The sequence below is a fragment of the Clinocottus analis genome, unplaced genomic scaffold (genome assembly GCF_023055335.1).
Source record: "Clinocottus analis isolate CAN_PGR_092001 unplaced genomic scaffold, fCliAna1.0.p SCAF_9, whole genome shotgun sequence".
Taxonomy (NCBI): Eukaryota; Metazoa; Chordata; class Actinopteri; order Perciformes; family Cottidae; genus Clinocottus; species Clinocottus analis.
Window position 1 is genome coordinate 4,751,108 of NW_027176251.1, and position 17,018 is coordinate 4,768,125.

General features: G+C 42.9%; 3 protein-coding genes across 10 annotated transcripts in view; all 3 read right to left on the reverse strand.

Moving 5' to 3' along the window:
* kif13a (kinesin family member 13A) overlaps positions 1–5,599 on the reverse strand; it is a 34,129-nt gene extending 28,530 nt beyond the window's left edge. For all 7 annotated transcript variants that reach the window (XM_068570711.1, XM_068570708.1, XM_068570707.1 and 4 more), the window contains exons 1-2: positions 5,237–5,599; positions 4,908–4,998 (exon numbers count right to left, since the gene is read on the reverse strand). In XM_068570711.1, coding sequence (XP_068426812.1) covers positions 4,908–4,998; positions 5,237–5,291 — 146 coding nt within the window. In that variant the 5' untranslated portion in view covers positions 5,292–5,599. The remainder of the gene's footprint in view (positions 1–4,907; positions 4,999–5,236) is intronic.
* Positions 5,600–6,307: 708 nt separating this feature from the next.
* LOC137781662 (E3 ubiquitin-protein ligase NHLRC1-like) lies at positions 6,308–7,883 on the reverse strand. The gene has a single exon (XM_068570561.1). It carries the CDS (start codon positions 7,765–7,767, stop codon positions 6,520–6,522), a length of 1,248 nt encoding a protein of 415 aa, XP_068426662.1. The 5' UTR covers positions 7,768–7,883; the 3' UTR covers positions 6,308–6,519.
* A 709-nt stretch (positions 7,884–8,592) lies between these two features.
* On the reverse strand, positions 8,593–16,806 carry ptdss1a (phosphatidylserine synthase 1a). 2 transcript variants are annotated; one of them, XM_068570681.1, is made up of 13 exons: positions 16,158–16,806; positions 15,544–15,635; positions 15,166–15,210; positions 14,951–15,075; positions 14,679–14,837; positions 14,367–14,518; positions 13,601–13,742; positions 11,749–11,861; positions 11,516–11,581; positions 11,255–11,354; positions 10,973–11,041; positions 10,302–10,359; positions 8,593–10,136 (listed from the first exon to the last, which is right to left on the reverse strand). In XM_068570681.1, exons 1-13 carry the CDS (start codon positions 16,370–16,372, stop codon positions 10,039–10,041), a joined length of 1,434 nt encoding a protein of 477 aa, XP_068426782.1. In that variant the 5' UTR covers positions 16,373–16,806; the 3' UTR covers positions 8,593–10,038. The 2 variants fall into 2 exon arrangements, with proteins under 2 accessions (XP_068426782.1, XP_068426783.1); XM_068570682.1 differs by having other exon boundaries at positions 8,593–10,157; positions 16,158–16,361.
* Between the last annotated feature and the right edge of the window lie 212 nt (positions 16,807–17,018).

Here is a 17,018-nt window from a genome sequence, read left to right on the forward strand (position 1 = left end):
AGGACGAAACGTCCAAGAGTGGATTTTCACATACGCTGCGCCCTGAATGTGGAGCTACATCTGAGATTAATGAGACAAAGAGGGAGGGCGGCATCTTTTCTCAATTCCTGATGAAGATGTAAACAACGTCCCACCCTCTAGACAAACAGGGAAGAGTCCTGAAAGGAATACAATCATTCCATCAGCCACACACAACTCTTTCTCCGTATTGCACGCAGAACTAAAGAATTACAGAGAAACAATGGGCTGATTTTTACATCGACCTCTGAGAACAACATCTTGCTGAATGGAAAGGTTGATCATTGGCACAAGGGAGCCAAATGGAAAGACTAAAGGAAAACATCCTGTGGGCCGCCATCAGACAAGGCAGCGTTGTCATTAAGCGACAGCTTGCTGTGGAAGGCATGATGATGAGACTCGGTCATACGTGACCAAACTTCAACACCGCAGAGGAGTGTCATGTCATCTTTATTAAAGACGTGAAATCTGTGTATCATAAGGGTTATTAGCCAGACAGCATTTAAAGGCTATCTGGCATTAACAAAACACATGTTGAACTCGTTGGGTTGGTCTTTCGCAATCAGCAGGGAAAGACTGCAGATGAGAGCGCAAACTAATTTAAAAGAATAGTTCAACATTTTGGCAAATATGTTTGTTTTCTCTCTGGCAGAGAGCTACATGAGAAGATTGATACCACTCTCTGTTGGGTAAATTGTTAAACAGCTGGTTGCAACAAAATGTAAACGCACCTCGAAAGCACTAAAACTCATTGCTTAACATGTTTAAAATAGCTTGCTTCACAAGTGTGAAAAATATGAAAAAAAAAAGCCATTTTACAGAGGTTGTGTGCTGAAATGTTTCTTAGCTGGGAGCGGCCGTGCTGTTTGTCTGGCAACTTCCTCCAAGTCAACCAATTGTATGGCTCATACTGACCACAAAACAGTGAATTTGAAATGTTACACTTCTGTTATTGCACAGATTCAACGCATGTTCATTTTTTACCTTTGGACATACAGTCATGTTTCTCGTCTTAATGCTAAGCCTTAAGCTAAGCTAACAATCTGCTGCTTCATATTCAACATATGCACATAACCGCGGTACCAATGTTCTCATCCAATTGTCTGTCAAAAGGCAAATGAGTCTATTTCACACAAAACATGTTTAATATATATATACAGTATCTTTAAGGTTGTAAGAAAAAGACATTGAGGACCTAACCACACAGCTATCACTGAACATACTTCCCAACGTATTAGTACGAGAAAATGTAAAGATGAGGAGGCACAGTGCAAGTAGCAACAAGTGAACCTCATTGAGCTCTTGTAACCATTACTGATGAACAGCGGAAGATTTCAAGGTTGGTCACGAACATGATCAGATAACTGCACATGCTGGACTGCAGAGCTACAGCAGAATCGAGGAAAACAAGACCAATGCAACGTTTTGACACCTCAGAATTCAATGTTTTAGTTTGCCACATCAAGAGGAAAATGTCTGCCTGCCTCAAAAGTTAGCTCAGGTTAGCTTTTGGCTTTTAGCACAGCTCGTTGTTTTTATACAGAAATATGCGAGACTTTCCAAGACTTGATGAGCCTGTATTCAATTGATGCATGTTGATGGACAGGCTGGGGCGTGATGGCTGTAACATGGCCCTTTTGTGTGAATCGAAGGGTATTTTCTGGTCACGATGCTCCACCACTCAATCCCTTTGCAGACAGCAGCCTCAGGTATTTCTCCGCCTCTCCACCCCCATCGTCATTGTGTCCAAACCCCAAAGGAGAATATAGACTGCCGCGTGAAAACTAAACTCCCAGATTCCTATTTCAAACATGCCATTTGTGCCAACTCAACAGGCAGATGAAAGATTCAACATGGGAAACTTAACCTGTCGCCCCGGAGTCAACATTCCTGTTTCATTCGCCCACCACTGAGATTATTGTTCATTTCTCAGAGAAATAGGAGAGGGGGCTGTGGGTCACGAGCGTTGCTATAATGCTCGGCGGTGCAAAGAACGAGGCTTAAGCATCAAAGGAAAGCCCTTATATTTCTTCAAATTCTTGAGGTGACTTGCATGATTTTGTGCCCTGTGTGGTCTTTGTAGAACCTGATTCAAATTCAGACAGAATTTGGAAAGTGTTCAATGTCTAACTGATTACACAACATGAAAGTAGCTCCGGGTTCAACCACGAGGGACTGCATTTAGTATCTCAACAGACGAGAGCCATATTTAGTATTTTTAGGAATTAGGGGGAAAAACGTTTCACTGACATCTGAACATTGTTACGTAAAACCTATTTCTGCCGTCTCCTCTTTGAGTCTGTGCCCGAGCATTCCCATAGAGAGAATAAGTTCCCATGATTCTGGCCCTGCGGCCATATTTGGCATGCTAATACCCACTAAATATGACACACAGGAACAGGTGTCTTCAAAACAAGGCAAACTCTACGTGAGCGGGGTATCCCCTTCTGCGGCTGCACAAGAAGCTGAGAGGAAAATTATATGGTTCAAGAAAGCCATGGCAGCCTAAACACAGAGACCCGAAACACACACACACACACACACACTAGCACTGAAATGTTAACAAGTAATTATATGGCTGGACTACGCTATAGAAAAGAAAAGAGATGTGACATAATTCAACCAAACTGAGCTGAAATCCCTCTACAGTTACAGAGTGTACCACCATCAGCATTACAATCAATGTAATTACTAAAATTGTGAATATAGGTTTGGCAGAATATATTGTTTTATAGGTCAGATGACAAAGAGTATGAAGAAGTGAGTCCAACAGCAGTGACAAACATTTAGGATTGATACAACATCAAAATCTCACACAACACGGGACCAGGTAGCGATGAAATATGACACAGACTGAACGGACAAAGTCAAGACTACGGAGACGTCAGCGGAGGCTACATCTTGCAGAAGACGGGTACTGACCCAGTGTGATTGTGGTAAGCATGGCCTCGAAGAGAGGCGAAGGTACTGAAAGACAGACCTACTGGTGTTTTTTATTATGCTCTTCTTTGTTATTTAAGAACATAATGCTAACATCGGCATTGCACTTTATCTTCACGTTAGCCCCGGTGAGAGTTTTATTTTGCCAATGGGTTATCATATTAGTCCTAAAGATTGCTGTTTTATTCATGTTATGGCTGACAGACCGGTCTTACAGGAGATATATGACGTTATTATGATAATTATAAGACGTTGCGATGATGTGAAGGAGTTTAATTTAGCCAGTATGTACAACCGTCTTTTTTAAGATACATAAAAGCTTAATAACCCAAGAGGGTTATTAACTGTAGTGTTTTATGCCATACAACAAAACGTTAAAATCCCCCGAGCTCGTTTTAACCAAATATCTTATTATTACACTCATCTAACCAAAAACCTGAGTGCAAAAATGCAGAGTCATTTCCAGGTTTAAGGACGTTGCACCACTCTAAATTACAAATGTAGTCGCTCTAAACCTAATCTGTACTCTTATTGACATTCCTCTGACCTCTCACCCACGACAGCTTTATGTTCTGCTGTGTATCCCGTTCCAACATATGTTAGCTTTGAGCGGGATTTGTGTAATTGCCTGGAACGCCACCATTGTGTGGCAATCTCTGTTCTGATAATTGCCTTAAATACACGTTAATGCGTGGATCCAGGCTGCTGCGGGAGCACGCTCATTACCATTTATTACTGACTGTCGGGGACATGGAGCAGCAGAGAAAGTGTTACACTTTAACTAGACTAGATGGAGGCCGTGAGAAAAGCCTCGACTGTATTTGCTTTCTGTGACTTTATTTTTAGGAGTCACACTGTGGACTTTTACTGTAACCGAAGTTCACACCATTTCAGTGACAAATCAAAAGAAAAAAACAACTATTCCTATGAGATGTATGTGTGCTTGTGGGTATTCAGGTCAGCTGTTTAATCATGTGTGACACCGAGAAGAAGAGCAATAGAACCAAGCGGAAAAATCTAGAAAACAACTGTTAACGGTCGCGACATTCCAGTGACTTCCCAAACATCCAGCCATCATTCGCCTCCATGTTGTGCGGTCTCCTCATTACAATCTGAAAGCATGTCAGACGACAAGCAAGAAACTGCAGATTTTTTAGACTGTGAAGCGTTAGAGGATGCTTAGCTTTTCCTTTTGTCGCAGCTGTTCACCATATTAACGCCTGATAAACGTGTGCAGCATCCCGCCATAAGACACAGTGTGGGCTAATACCACTTTGAACGCTACAGAAGTTAAATTAGTTCCGACTCCGCTGACAGCCAGAGGCTCGACATTAATCTGTTCAGTCTAATAGGCAACTTTGCGTGTCAAACACGCTCAACCACCCCCTCTGGTCTTGAAACTCAACATACAGAATAAGGGTAAAGTATTATTATGCTGATGTGTTTGGCATTGGAAAGTGCAGGTGAATTGCATAACAAAATATCATGTTGCAAGCAGGTGGGTGACAGACATAAAGCATGTCCTCAGCAGCGTTTGTCTGCTGCATTCATTTACTGGCTTTAATGTAAAAAAAAATGGTTTGGATTCCAGAGGAAAATTCCTTCAATCTAATCCTCACCACTGTGTATCAGGATCACATGCGCTCTCTTCCTGATGTATTATCATTTCAGCTTCAGGGACACACTAGATCACCTTGAATGCTTTTGCTACTGTAGTTACAATCAGGGTTGGGATAAGGTTTTTGCACACACACAAAAGTGCATTGTGCATGTTTTTTTGTTGTTGCACCGACACACATTCAAAATGTACTGTATTGCACTGGAACGGACCGCAGCAATGCACAAGACGCCTTTGCTCCGACAAGCTCACTGCACCATACTGCTGTAATGGATTCTCCCGGTATGCGTTTGCACTGGCAGACATTTGGCAGTATTTCAGCTTTGTTTACCTGTTGTCTCCTTTCGCATTTGAGGGTGGTGTCTGCAGCACTGTCTGGTTGTCCTCCACATCCACGACACATTTTGTTTTCAGTTCAATTTCTGTGGGGAGAAGTTAGTACAGCAAGAAAGTGAAGAGAGAAAAGAAAGAAGAAAAAAAAACACACACATCGACACTTTGACCGACTTTAAACGAGACTCGAGTCTGACTTGAAGCTCATAATGCGAGCTGAACGCCGCAATGGCGAAGAAATCCAAACTTTGTGATAATGTGGCATGAATCCGAGCAGACAGACAACAACAACAACAACAAAAAAGAAATCGTCGTTTTAACACTTACCCCTTCGGTTCATGGGCCGAACTCTCACTGCAACTTTTACCTTTGAATCCGACATCTTCGTCCACTTTTCACTCCCACCCTGTATGCGCCGAGCTATCAGTGGATATCTGCGAAGCCCCGACAAGAAGCCCGGATTTCTACCAGGAAAAAAAAAAAAAAAAAAAAAAAAAATAGCGGCAGACTCTAGTTAAACAATCCCAAAAGAGTCCGGACCGCGAGGAGAAGAGATGGGGATATGTTCATTATGTGTCCCTTTATATCCATCCGGGTTCGCTTTTTGTGCAAATCCAGCACTCTGCTCCAGCCCCAGACAGCATCCCCACCGCCATCTTCCACTGGGAGCACGACTGCTATCCTCTGGCAGACTGGGGACGGCTCTGCCAAAGAGGGGGAACGGATTTACGCACCGCGCAGCTTATCGGGGAGGAACCAGCGGAGCAGAAAAGTGCGGCTGTCTGAGAAGTTCATGTCAGCGTCATTTCATGAGAGAGAGGCAGAGGGAAGGATGAAGAGCAGAGGGATTGTTAGAGGGGAAGTTTACACAAGTAACCTGTATGTTTCTGACACACGCTGTGCTAATTATTTTAGCATTTTTTTTGTATTTATTATATGAATCATTTGTACTTTATGACCTACTGTAGCAGCAAGGCCGTCGTCATTTTTTCTTTTACACAATTTCCATAATATAAATACATAACTTATTTTCTTAAATTGTGCATGTGTTCATCAGCTTCTAACAAATAATACCCCCCCCCCCCACCCCTCCCCCCCCAAAAAAACAACAACTTTTTTAACGATATAAAAACGTGTGTGTAATTGTGTGGAGCTATATGGCTAACATATTTTTTTCTAGCGTTTGAATTGTGACCCCATTCAAATTTGTTTGACCCCTCTATTGCCTGGTCGACATGAATTGCGAGCAATTCAACTAAAAGTGATATTTTTTCCTTGAATTTTCATGTGGATGGTTTCATTGAAATGATTGTTGTGGCTCAAATAAGTGGAAGTATTCAGTGTTTCACAAGAAAACAACAAACATGACAAAAATATGTTTTTTTATCCTTTAATCATTGCGTAATTGTCAAAACAATCACCTATACAGTCATTTTTATATGCAAAACATCGCATACAGTAGCTAATGGCACACATTTGATTATATTCACATTCAACATGTTCAATGTAAAACTTGACTTAATATTAACTGAACTAGCACAGCCAAGTCACCTCATTATCTCATCATATGAAAACTACATTTCACATACGGCCTGTTCATCATACGTGAGCTATACCATGGGCCCAGCATCAGATTTAGCAGAATAAATCTTCACCGTGTGGTCTCCACTGTCCAGAACGACGAGGGTGTCGTTCAGTGACACGAGTCCAACCGGGTTGATGAGGTGGTCTCCGACAAGTGGGGTCGGGGATGAGGGCCCTTTCAGGAGCTTCCCTAAACTCCAAATCATCCCCTGATCGGAGTCAATCACGATCACATCTCCATCTCTGTCGAAGGCCACGCCCGACATGTTGAGCCTCACAGTGAACTGCAGGGTCTGGCTGAAACTGTCGGTCTGATAGAGAAGGTGGAAGTCTTCTGTAAACACTCTCAGCCTCGTGTGTTGGTTCCTCCCTAGTGAAGGCGTTTCATCACGTAAATGCTCCATCACTGCAGTGTTCCCGGTCACCCGGCAGCAGGCCACCGCTTTTGGATGCTGCAGGTCTGCAATGACTGTTTGATTCTCTAGAGCGACACCGTGAGTATAGTCCACTTTAACCAGGGACAGCGTGCCGACCTGGATGTCTGAGACCAGGATGTGCCCGAAGCCGTTTGTGTCCACACCCCAGGGCATCTGGAGGGAATCTTTGACTGTCAAAACATGGCTACCCCTGGAGGAGAACACCTTCATAGCTCTATCCCCTGCATCAGTAACCACCACGTGACCGCAGGGAGTCACCGCCACATCCACTGGGAAACAGATCTCCCCAATGCCTTGTCCTCTGCTCCCAAAACTGTGCAGCTTCCTGCCCTGTGGACTGAACACCGCCACCCTCTCCTCTCCATCGTGCACCACCACTATCGTCCCTGACAATCCCAAGGCGGCGATGCCAGTGGGATTGATGAGAGTCCCCCACCCTCCAAAGGCTGTGCAGAGGTGCAGAGCTGTGGATGTCAGGCTTGCGGCCGAGCCAAGACCTGCGTTTGCCCCGTGAGGAGGAGTCGAAGATGGGGGCGCTTGGGACAACAGCAGCTCCTGCAGGTCACTAAGAGCCTGGCAGTGGGAAGTGCTGTCAACGCTGCACAGCTGTCGACAGAACGGGCACTCCAGCTTCCTCAGGAGAGGGTGGGACAGAGCCCTGATGCATTCCAGACAGAGGACATGGCCACAGGGAAGGTTCTGTGGTTTGTGCTCCTTCTGCCGTGTGCTGAACTTCTCGAAGCAGACTTTACACTCCAGCAAGTTGATGTGGATCTCTCTCACAATCCCCTCAGGGCTCAGGTTTCCACGACTCGGGGAACCGGGACTCTTGGCCATGACTGAAATATCCTGCCGCGCTGTAACCCTGGCGAGACCGATCAATCAGCTGATGAAGGCTGCAGGAGGTTCAGGAAACCAGAAATAGAATGTAAATGAGTTGGAGAGAAGGATGACGAGAGGGACGCGAAGGCAGAGCATGTAACGTTTTTGTCAACACACTCGTCTTGTGCTTTAGGCCCAGATGGTCACGTGATATTTTGCACAACACTGAGGCTCTTTGCTGCCCTCTAATGGAAATGAGCTAATACACATGTTGGAAACGTTATGCGAGACAGAAAATATCCTTAATTCCTTCTTTCATATGTAGATGTTCTATTATGAAGGTATTTGACTTGATTTGAAGCCAGGATCAGCTGTTAGTGTACCCGAATACTCACTGTGGGGTGGCTGCTGCTGATGTCAGGCTTTTTCTTTCAGATGTTCTCTACACTGTTCATGTTTTGGACGATACAACATTCTTTGCTGTTCTTTTCAAAGGGAACATCAGACGTACCTTCAGAAACATGTTGTTATAGGTCAGCACGAGGCAGCTATTTCAGTCTGGGAGTTTCATGGTTTGCAGACTGAGTGAAATCTGATCCGAGACGGGCAGTGCTGTTGTCAGCCAATCCAGCTCTCCTTTGCTGCAGCACGACGCTCTTCAGGGGTCGAGCAAGGTCATTCAGGATTTCCCCATTGTGAAGTATTCAAACTGCCTCCTTCTCCTGTGATTGTTAGAACTTATTTATTGAGTTAGAAGACATAATGGTTGAAAGTAGGGAGTAATTGTTGTGCTTTTCAAAAAGCTAAAAGGGCAAATACATTCAATAATAACGCAAAGAGTTTAAGAGTATATGTAAAACATTTTAATATGTTTCATTGTTTCACAGTGAAAAAGAACAGCTGTTTTTATCCGAATTGCTTTTGGCAAATGACATCTAAATCCAGAGACAATGTACCATTTCTTGTGTCTACTGTGGCAGGGGAGCCTGGTCCATTCCACAGAGGTCGACGTCTGGATTGTCGAGGATTATGAGGGATATATCTGTACCGAGATGATGCCGACAGAGCAAATGAAAATAAACATTCAAGAAAAGCACTTGAGAGCAGAAGAATCAAAACATAAAAAGCAAACATTTAGTTGTAATACAAACTGAGAAACGTTGATAGTAAAAAATAAAAAAAAGAACATGCAAACAGGCACACGGGGTGAATTTATATGTTTCGATGACAGTGAAAGACATAAAAATAACAATACTAGTGCCCTGGTGTGTGGTGTTAAACGAAGATCTCTTGACTACTTTTCTAACATTTTCCTACTAAAACACTTGATTTGACACAGCCATGCAAATGCAATATATGCCATACCAAGAAGGTCAACAGTAAAACAAAAACACACCTGCACGTACACAGGTGGAACCTGAACCACATGCAAGAATTTGAATAATTGCCCTCAATTATCAGTAGAGTGTAAAAAAAAAAAGAAGAAAAAAAGATAGCAGCCACAGATGAACAAGGAGAGTAAAATCACTCAAGGTCACAATGATTCACAAAATACTTAAGCGTTACAAAATGTACAGTATTTGCAAGAAAACATTCTGAAAAGTGCTTAAACTGTGTGCTTTGCTTTGTTCCATGTCAAACACAATCCTCTGTCAATGATCATGCCAAGCTAAAGCCGTCCTGTATTGAAATCCTGCCCACATTCAAGTTATAAACACAGCCTGTCTGTGCTATAAACATAGAGGCCTCAATTCATGTAATCAAGTCTACATAATGGCTTTTTAACATTGAAATGTGTTGAATCAACATACGAGTTAAGGCTGGTGTAAACCAGTCAAATGCACATTGACCATCATAATATACTGTTGTGTAGAATAATTGTAAATTATAGTTCATCAGCTACAATGATCATGCAATCACATCTACAAAATCGGCAGTTTTTATTGCCACCTCCTTCTCACAAACACAACCACGCTCGCTCTCTCGCTCTTCACACATACAGAAACCTGTGATCAGTGGTTTAGGAGTTTTTCCTGACTACAGCACACAGTTAAGTGTGTATCTCTCTAGTCCAAGCCTCTGTGCACTCCTAATAACACTGCATGGGCCTGTTCATCCACTTAGCCTCATCTCCACTCCCTCTACTGTAAAGGGGGGGGGGGGCCTTTTGACTTTAATTGCACCAGGAAGTGGTTGTATCTTTACCCCCTTTTCAACCTGTGATCCTTCACACCTGGCTCCCTGGAGTGAGTTCAGGAGTCGCACACCAGCCTCTGGCTCCAACTCCTACTGGCTGTCCAGGCCGTTGATGGATTTGGCCCTCAAAGAGCACTTCCCTCTGTGTCGGGTTGTAGGGCTGTCGCTGTCGTCGTCATCCGTCTCTTCTGAAACAGGAGGGTCAAACACTACGGAATAAAATAATGGAACGGATTTTACAGTGTGAGGAGAACACCATCCCAAACACTAGAGGTCAGCCCTTGACATGATAAGGTTTACTTTTTTTTTTAGCTTTTACATGTAGTTGATGAATTACAGTAAAGTCACTGTACCTTCCGACACATGGTCAGCATATTCAGGGTAATTACTGTCCTCACATTCTGAGAGGTTCTGTGACGGGGGGGAAGAGATTCAGACACATGACACACATACCATTGACTGGGCAGGGGGAAAAAAGCAGCTAAGGGACCATGCACAGCTTTCATGTGATAACCTTTAAAAGGGGGGGAAAGGTCTGAAAGTCTAAATTCACTGGGATTTTTCCATTAAAATCAACATCTGTTACATTCGAGCCACAGCAGTTCACATGATGCTGATGCAGCCCATCATCGTCGTATTTCACTTTATATCAGAGTTATGGGGTCGATGTTGGAAGTGCAGACAAAGTGGAGACAAAAGGTTCCCACTCCGGCTTTAATGATGAACTAATGTATTTTTCCCGTTGCAGCCTTAATAAATGACCATCATAAGCGTGGTACTACATTGACCTAAGATTGCCGTTGCGACTTTTACGTGAAAGCGGTGTTCATTTTGACACGTGATCAACATGTAAAATGTACACCGTATTTACATAACAAACACATCCTGAACACTTGTGCAGGTGCCCAAACCACAGTTGCCTTTGTTTTTAGGTTACTTTAACAATATGAGTTTCTAAGCATCCCAACTCAGACCAATACTAGTTACTTTTTGTTGTTATGACAAATCAACACTATAGACATACCTTTTGTTTTGGACCATAATTTTCAGCACACCACACCATTCCAAACAGGCACAGGAATGTAATGAAGGCCTGAAAAAAAGATAACAGAGACTTCAATGATTCATGGGAAATGCATAATCAATAACTTCCAGCACATAACGTTTTGCTGTTCAAGTGGGGTTTTTTTTTTATGTTGAAAGACCCGTGAAAATTGATCCTGTGTTGGCAGCAGAGTGAAGTCACAAGATTTCATGGCTTTCAGTTTGACACAGAAATGCAGCCGTACTGTGATCCTGATCTTACCAAACACACCAGCCAGAGGATCACATAGAGGATCTGGGTTTTTGAGAACAAGTCCTGTCCAAACTTAATACACGCCAAGGCCTCCAGAAACGCTATTGCCCTGTGATTAAGGAGAGGAAAAACACAAACTGAATTATCTGACCTTAATTTTACTGGGGGGAGAAGAAAAAAAAAGCTAAGAAAAATATATATCTTTATGTGGCTTTTACCTGAGAGAAATTAAATTAGTTTTGTAAGGCCTGCAATTTAGGTTTCACTTACCCAAACACCCAGCATTGGGTCCCAACTCTCTTGCACTGGGTGTCCGTGAGGTACGCATAATACTGCCTGGAGCAAAAAACAAACAACGCAAATATTAAAATAATTTACCTGCAGTTCTGATCAGTTACTCGCCAAACCGTTAATCTTTGTCAGAACAAGGAACTGGAAAATAACATGTAAATATGTGAGGTTTCTCGGGCTTGTCTCCTCGCTAATAAAGTTGTTTTTTTTACCTCACTGTTGGAGCTGTGATGATACCAACGAACAGGATCCGACACCAGCTGAGAGCATGGCTTGCAGGAAAGATGAAAATGTGCTTGAGGAAGAATGTGTTCAACTCCGTTAGCTATTGACAAAGGAAACAGGGAGAAGAGAATACAAATATTCATATGTGAAGGCACATTTGGGCTTTAGCTCTGTATTAAAGCACAGCAAGTTTGAAATACTTGTGTAGGAACATTAGCGCTTTTTATATACAATCCTTAATACAAATGTTCTTCAAATGAATCCTCAAAGAAATAGTATTTAGATTTACTGATTGGTTCCAAATATTGGGCAATTGTAAATAGTCCAAATTAATATCTATATTTTTGTCCTGTTTTTTTTTTAGCACTAATACATGGCAAGTTGGATTATGGTCAGGTGACCGTGTTAGACAGTCAAGAACATTGCACTGTTTGGCCCTAATAACCTACTGGTTGCTTTGGCTTTGTCCTGCTGTATTGTTGTACGATTATTGTTTGTATGAACAGTTTCTACTATAATCCCCGATGTGGATGTTAACACCCATAAAGCTGCATATCCAGTGTGCGTACAGTGCCAACACAATAAAAACTGTCACTATTCTACTATTTATGGACGTTTGGACTTTCACAGCAGACATTTTGAGTTGTCATAGTAGGAAGAGCACATGACATTAACAATGGCTTTGTTCTAATCTAGTCAATTGTCCTGAAACTAAAAGTTTGAGATGGCCACTATGCACAATACCTGGACCCTGAAACTGAGGCAGCTAAATGGAACGTGGCCGTCATCAATGTTATAAGTAACACCTGTACGTTTCCTGTGAAATGTCTTCTGTGAAAAGGCTTAATTACACTTGGGAGCAAAAACAATTGTTGACACATTTTGCATTGGGATTTAAACTATTTAAAGATCACATTTCTGACTCCAACTGTCTATATTCTCAACTATGGTAAATGGTGCCTGTAAACAAAAGTGCTGTATTGGAAACACAATCAAATGTTTTCACATTCAGTGACACTGTCCGCATGAAAGCAGAGCCCACCGACAAGGAATGCAGTCAATAATAAGGTTTTAGTTATACTTGTGTTTGACTAGTCAAAATGTGCGCTGTATTTAAAAATCTATTGGCAATTTGTGCCTTATTAAAAAAGGCAGGTGAAGTAAAAAAAAGTCAACAAGTTCAACCAGGACAGTAACAAACAAAGATTCTCCTACAATGCCGGGCACACTTGGATTCACAAATCGTCAACAATGCTTGCAGTTTATTTCAAAAGGGACACTCTGCCCTAGTACCTCTCATCCGCACTGGATAATGAGGGAGGCCTGCTGCCGTGTTACTCGCTCATTTGGCCTGGAGCCTGTGTGGTTGAAGCCGGTGAAGAGCAGCTAAAGTGTCACCACGCTGAGTAGAGCGGAGACATCTCCCATCTCCCATCTCTTCAACTAATTCTCAAAGACTGGTAATTACTATTTATAGCCTCCAGAGAGTTGGGAACTGCCTGAGTGAGGAAGAGGGGAGGACAATGTGGTTTCATCGCCAAACTAAAATCGGAGAAAGCTTTCATCACCATGGTTGCTGTTGGGTAGAAATTTGGCAGCCAAAGCAATGGAGCTTACACAAGTTCTCCATCTACTGCGTTCTCAATCGCTCCTCAGTAATCTAGCGTATCTTTCACCCGTATGGGATTAGCTGTTAATGTGCAGAAAGCAGGACACTCATGCATTAGATGTGAGACAGGTTTTAGGAAATTGGATTAGCCTGGAGCACAGCGGATGATCCCCGACTAGTCAACACTTAGTCCCCGTGAGATGGCGAGAGAGGATTTCTTAGTGACCCACCTGCCAGATGATCATGAACAGATAGACGCCCATCACTCGCTGCAGGGAAGACTTTGGGTCAAGCCAGCGTACGTAGGTCCAGCTCGCAGGGGTGAACTGTAACGCGGCTCGCTTGATTTTCCCCGTGGTGGTGTGGATGTCCCTGAGTGAGACGCACAGGAGAAGGATTACAACGACTTGAAGATAGATTTACAATAAGTATTGTGTTGGTCGACAAAGCGGGATGAAAGTAATGCCATCACATTAATCATTCACGTCCACTCCGCCTTGATGAACTTGTAAGATCATATTTCAAAACAACAGCTTCTGTATCTTAAGATGGTTTCTCAAATGCAATGCTCTATGCTTTAGGTAGCTCTTACTCATCTACATTGTAACATGTCCTACTTATTCTAACACTTATTTTTAATAACATGGTTAAAAGTTTTCCATGTGAATACATGCATCTTAAACATTTTTTATTGGGCCCATATTAACAAGAAACATATTAAACGTACATAATGAAGCATAAAAGGCCAAAAAAATAAAAGGACTATATAAAAATGATTTAGCTTGTGAGTTCACCCTTCATAGATATATTTTCCATTTCAGTTTGAATTAAAGGGATAACGTAATAGTGTTACGAGGTTAGGCCTGATAACATAAAACACATACACCGGGCTCTCCCCGTTTCCCTCATCACTTAAAACTAACAGAACAAATCCAACAGACAAAAGATGAACACAAACTGTTACTTGTAGTTAATTTCCAGATTGTAGGGTCATACTTAATACTGGCCCAGTGGTAGGTCCTCATCTCCAAAAAGCGACAGACAGTCATGCCAAGCCAGATGCCTCCTCCATTACACAGCAGAATGTCCAGAATCACCTGGTCCCACCAGCACTCAGCAAAGTTAGGCAGCAGATGCATGAAGAACAGCTGAACAGGAGATTAGGAGGCCATGAGAGTCAAGTTATTGAGAATAGCCAAAACACATCAAGTCCACTAGATAAAACACTAAAAATCACCATCTTAAGACAGAAAGCGACAGAGGGAGAGACAAAGTGATGAGGACATCATCTGGGATGTGCTTCCTTACCTCAGTAAGCTCCCAGGTAATACTGATGGTCCAGCAGAGGCCATAGCTTCGAATAAGCAGGGCCTTCATACCCCAGCCCCAGAAATGGCTGAATGCAAAAATGTCAAAATGGCTCATGATTCTCTCCCAGGTGATGACATGGCAGTTCACAGCATAATCCTGCAGAGAGCAGCACAGGTTAGAATGATTGATAATCCCCCGCTAATGAACGCATTTGGTGCATGTGTGAATCAATATGAAAATTGTTCTCTGTGCAGGTCGACGTCACTCACCATGACGTCTGCCTCTCTCTTGGCATAACGCAGGTTTGGGTCCAACCAATACATTAGCTGCTTCACTTGTCGCCAGTTGAGGAAGATGACCAACACCAGGAACAGGAAGTAGAGGACACTCAGACCTTAACAGCAGAGAGACGCGTGACATTCAGGAAATCTGGAGGTCCAAACCATAACTGTTTTCACCCTCTGAAAGTTTGATTTATACTCACCAAAAACTATCCGCCATATTGCTGGATGTGGTCTAGTGAATGGACCTAAAGTGAGGCACATGTTCAAAAGATATAATCTACAACACATGAAGGAATGAACACTGATTTCTCATTCTGCAGAAACAATTAAATATGTTTTTCTTTGTATTGTTGTTTCACATATACCGCTTTTAAACCGAGACCTTTGTGATTCCTTGTTTTGCTTTCGCAATATTAAAATTGGCTTCCTGGTTGGAACTAAGGGCGTCACATGAATCTCAAATATTAGCACAGTCGATAATAATGTTTGTGTAAAACGTTCAGGCTAAGTGTAACAATGGCTGCGCAGATACTTTGACCACATTTACACAGTAACATCTGGGTCATTGTTTTGCTCACCGTTAGGAAATGCCAAAACACTGATGACAAGAAAGAAGGAGATGACCAGGATGAGCCCCACCCAGAGATTACTGTCGGGATTTCCATCATCTCTGCAGGCAGAAAGCAGAAACAGATTGAGCAATTGAACTATGGTCAATGTTAAACAGACACTTGTATTGTTAAAGGAGTCTCTGCCTTATATCTGTGGTGAAGTGAATGTGCCTCACAGGTCCAAAAGTTTTTTAAAAGGAGGCATTAGCGTTTTCATTTTGTGTATTATTTGAGACTCAAAACGTGGTTTGTAAAGCAGACGATACATGTGAATGTGACGTGACGACTGGTTTCCTTATTGATGCATTGTTGTAGCTGAAATGTCAGCACAGGAAACAATGTCCATTTCCACACCAGCGTCATACAACACATTTAATTGTCATTAACTTCGGTCACAATGCAGCCACTCGTCACTGTGGAAGTTATCCCGGTTGCTTCACACGGATATAAGAGTTTATTTCAGTGATTAAAAACCCCTCTTGTAGAGCAGCAAGAAGCTAGCTACCCTCCCTGTTACCTGTCAGAGCATCACTGCTGCCGTTAGCCGAGCGCGAGCTAACCGAGCTAACCGAGCGACTTACCTCGTGAACGCGAAATACATCAGACTGAGCACCGTGCATGTCAGCAGCGTTATCGTGTGCGGCCTGTAGAAGAAGTCGATGGTGATATCCTCGACCTGCTGCTCGTTTATCATTCGGAAATGCATCCTGTAGTTCACATCATCCTTGCTCAAGGTGTGGGACCCGCTGTACACAGACGCCATATCAGGAGGACGCGGAGCGGCGAGTAGTAACATGAGACAGTGCTCCACTACCGCCAGCGACCACCACGCACAGTGGATCAAATCAATACATATATGAACGATTGCAAAAGAAATATGCCCGAGTATTAGCGTGACAATACGATTGAAACAAGCAGGGCGGAATGAGCAGCAGAGGGTTAAAAGCGGGGAAGACAGTTTTGAGGAGAGGGTTCACTTTTGGTTACGATTGGTGTAACGATGTTTGTCGAGAGTGACCCAACACGGAAGAGTTCACATGCCCTCCTTCATTCATCATGTGCTGGTTGTTTTTAGCGTGACCTCCGTGCAAGGACTTTAAAGAGTGACAGAAAACCCCCTCAGAGTACAGAGGTTGACTTTCTAATTCCGCTTACGTGGAATCATTTTACGATCTTAAGCTGTGACCTCCTGGATGCATATTAAAAGAAGAAAAAAAAATGCAACCCTAGAGGTTTGGGTAACTTACTACAGTACAGTTGTAAGGTCAAATGAATGGTTTTCTTTGAATACATCCTGCACGGCAAGGTGAATTTACTTTACACTTATTTGTGTGTATGTGTGTGTTTATCGCCCCCACGTGGCCGCTCCTGGCTTCACATGTCACTGAAACCCCCCCAAAAAACCCTCCGCTCCCAGCAGGGGTCTCTGTCGCAGAAGCAAC

What these genes read in the sequence shown, in the direction of transcription:
- LOC137781662 (XM_068570561.1), bottom strand. Translation starts at nt 7,767, where the DNA reads ATGGCCAAGAGTCCCGGTTCCCCGAGTCGTGGAAACCTGAGCCCTGAG.
- ptdss1a (XM_068570681.1), bottom strand. Translation starts at nt 16,372, where the DNA reads ATGTTACTACTCGCCGCTCCGCGTCCTCCTGATATGGCGTCTGTGTAC. An exon ending in TACCACTGGGCCAGTATTAA is followed by an intron (nt 13,743 to 14,366) that starts GTATGACCCTAC and finishes CGTCTCACTCAG; the next exon opens with GGACATCCACACCACCACGG. An exon ending in TGCTGACCATGTGTCGGAAG is followed by an intron (nt 10,137 to 10,301) that starts GTACAGTGACTT and finishes CTCCTGTTTCAG; the next exon opens with AAGAGACGGATGACGACGAC.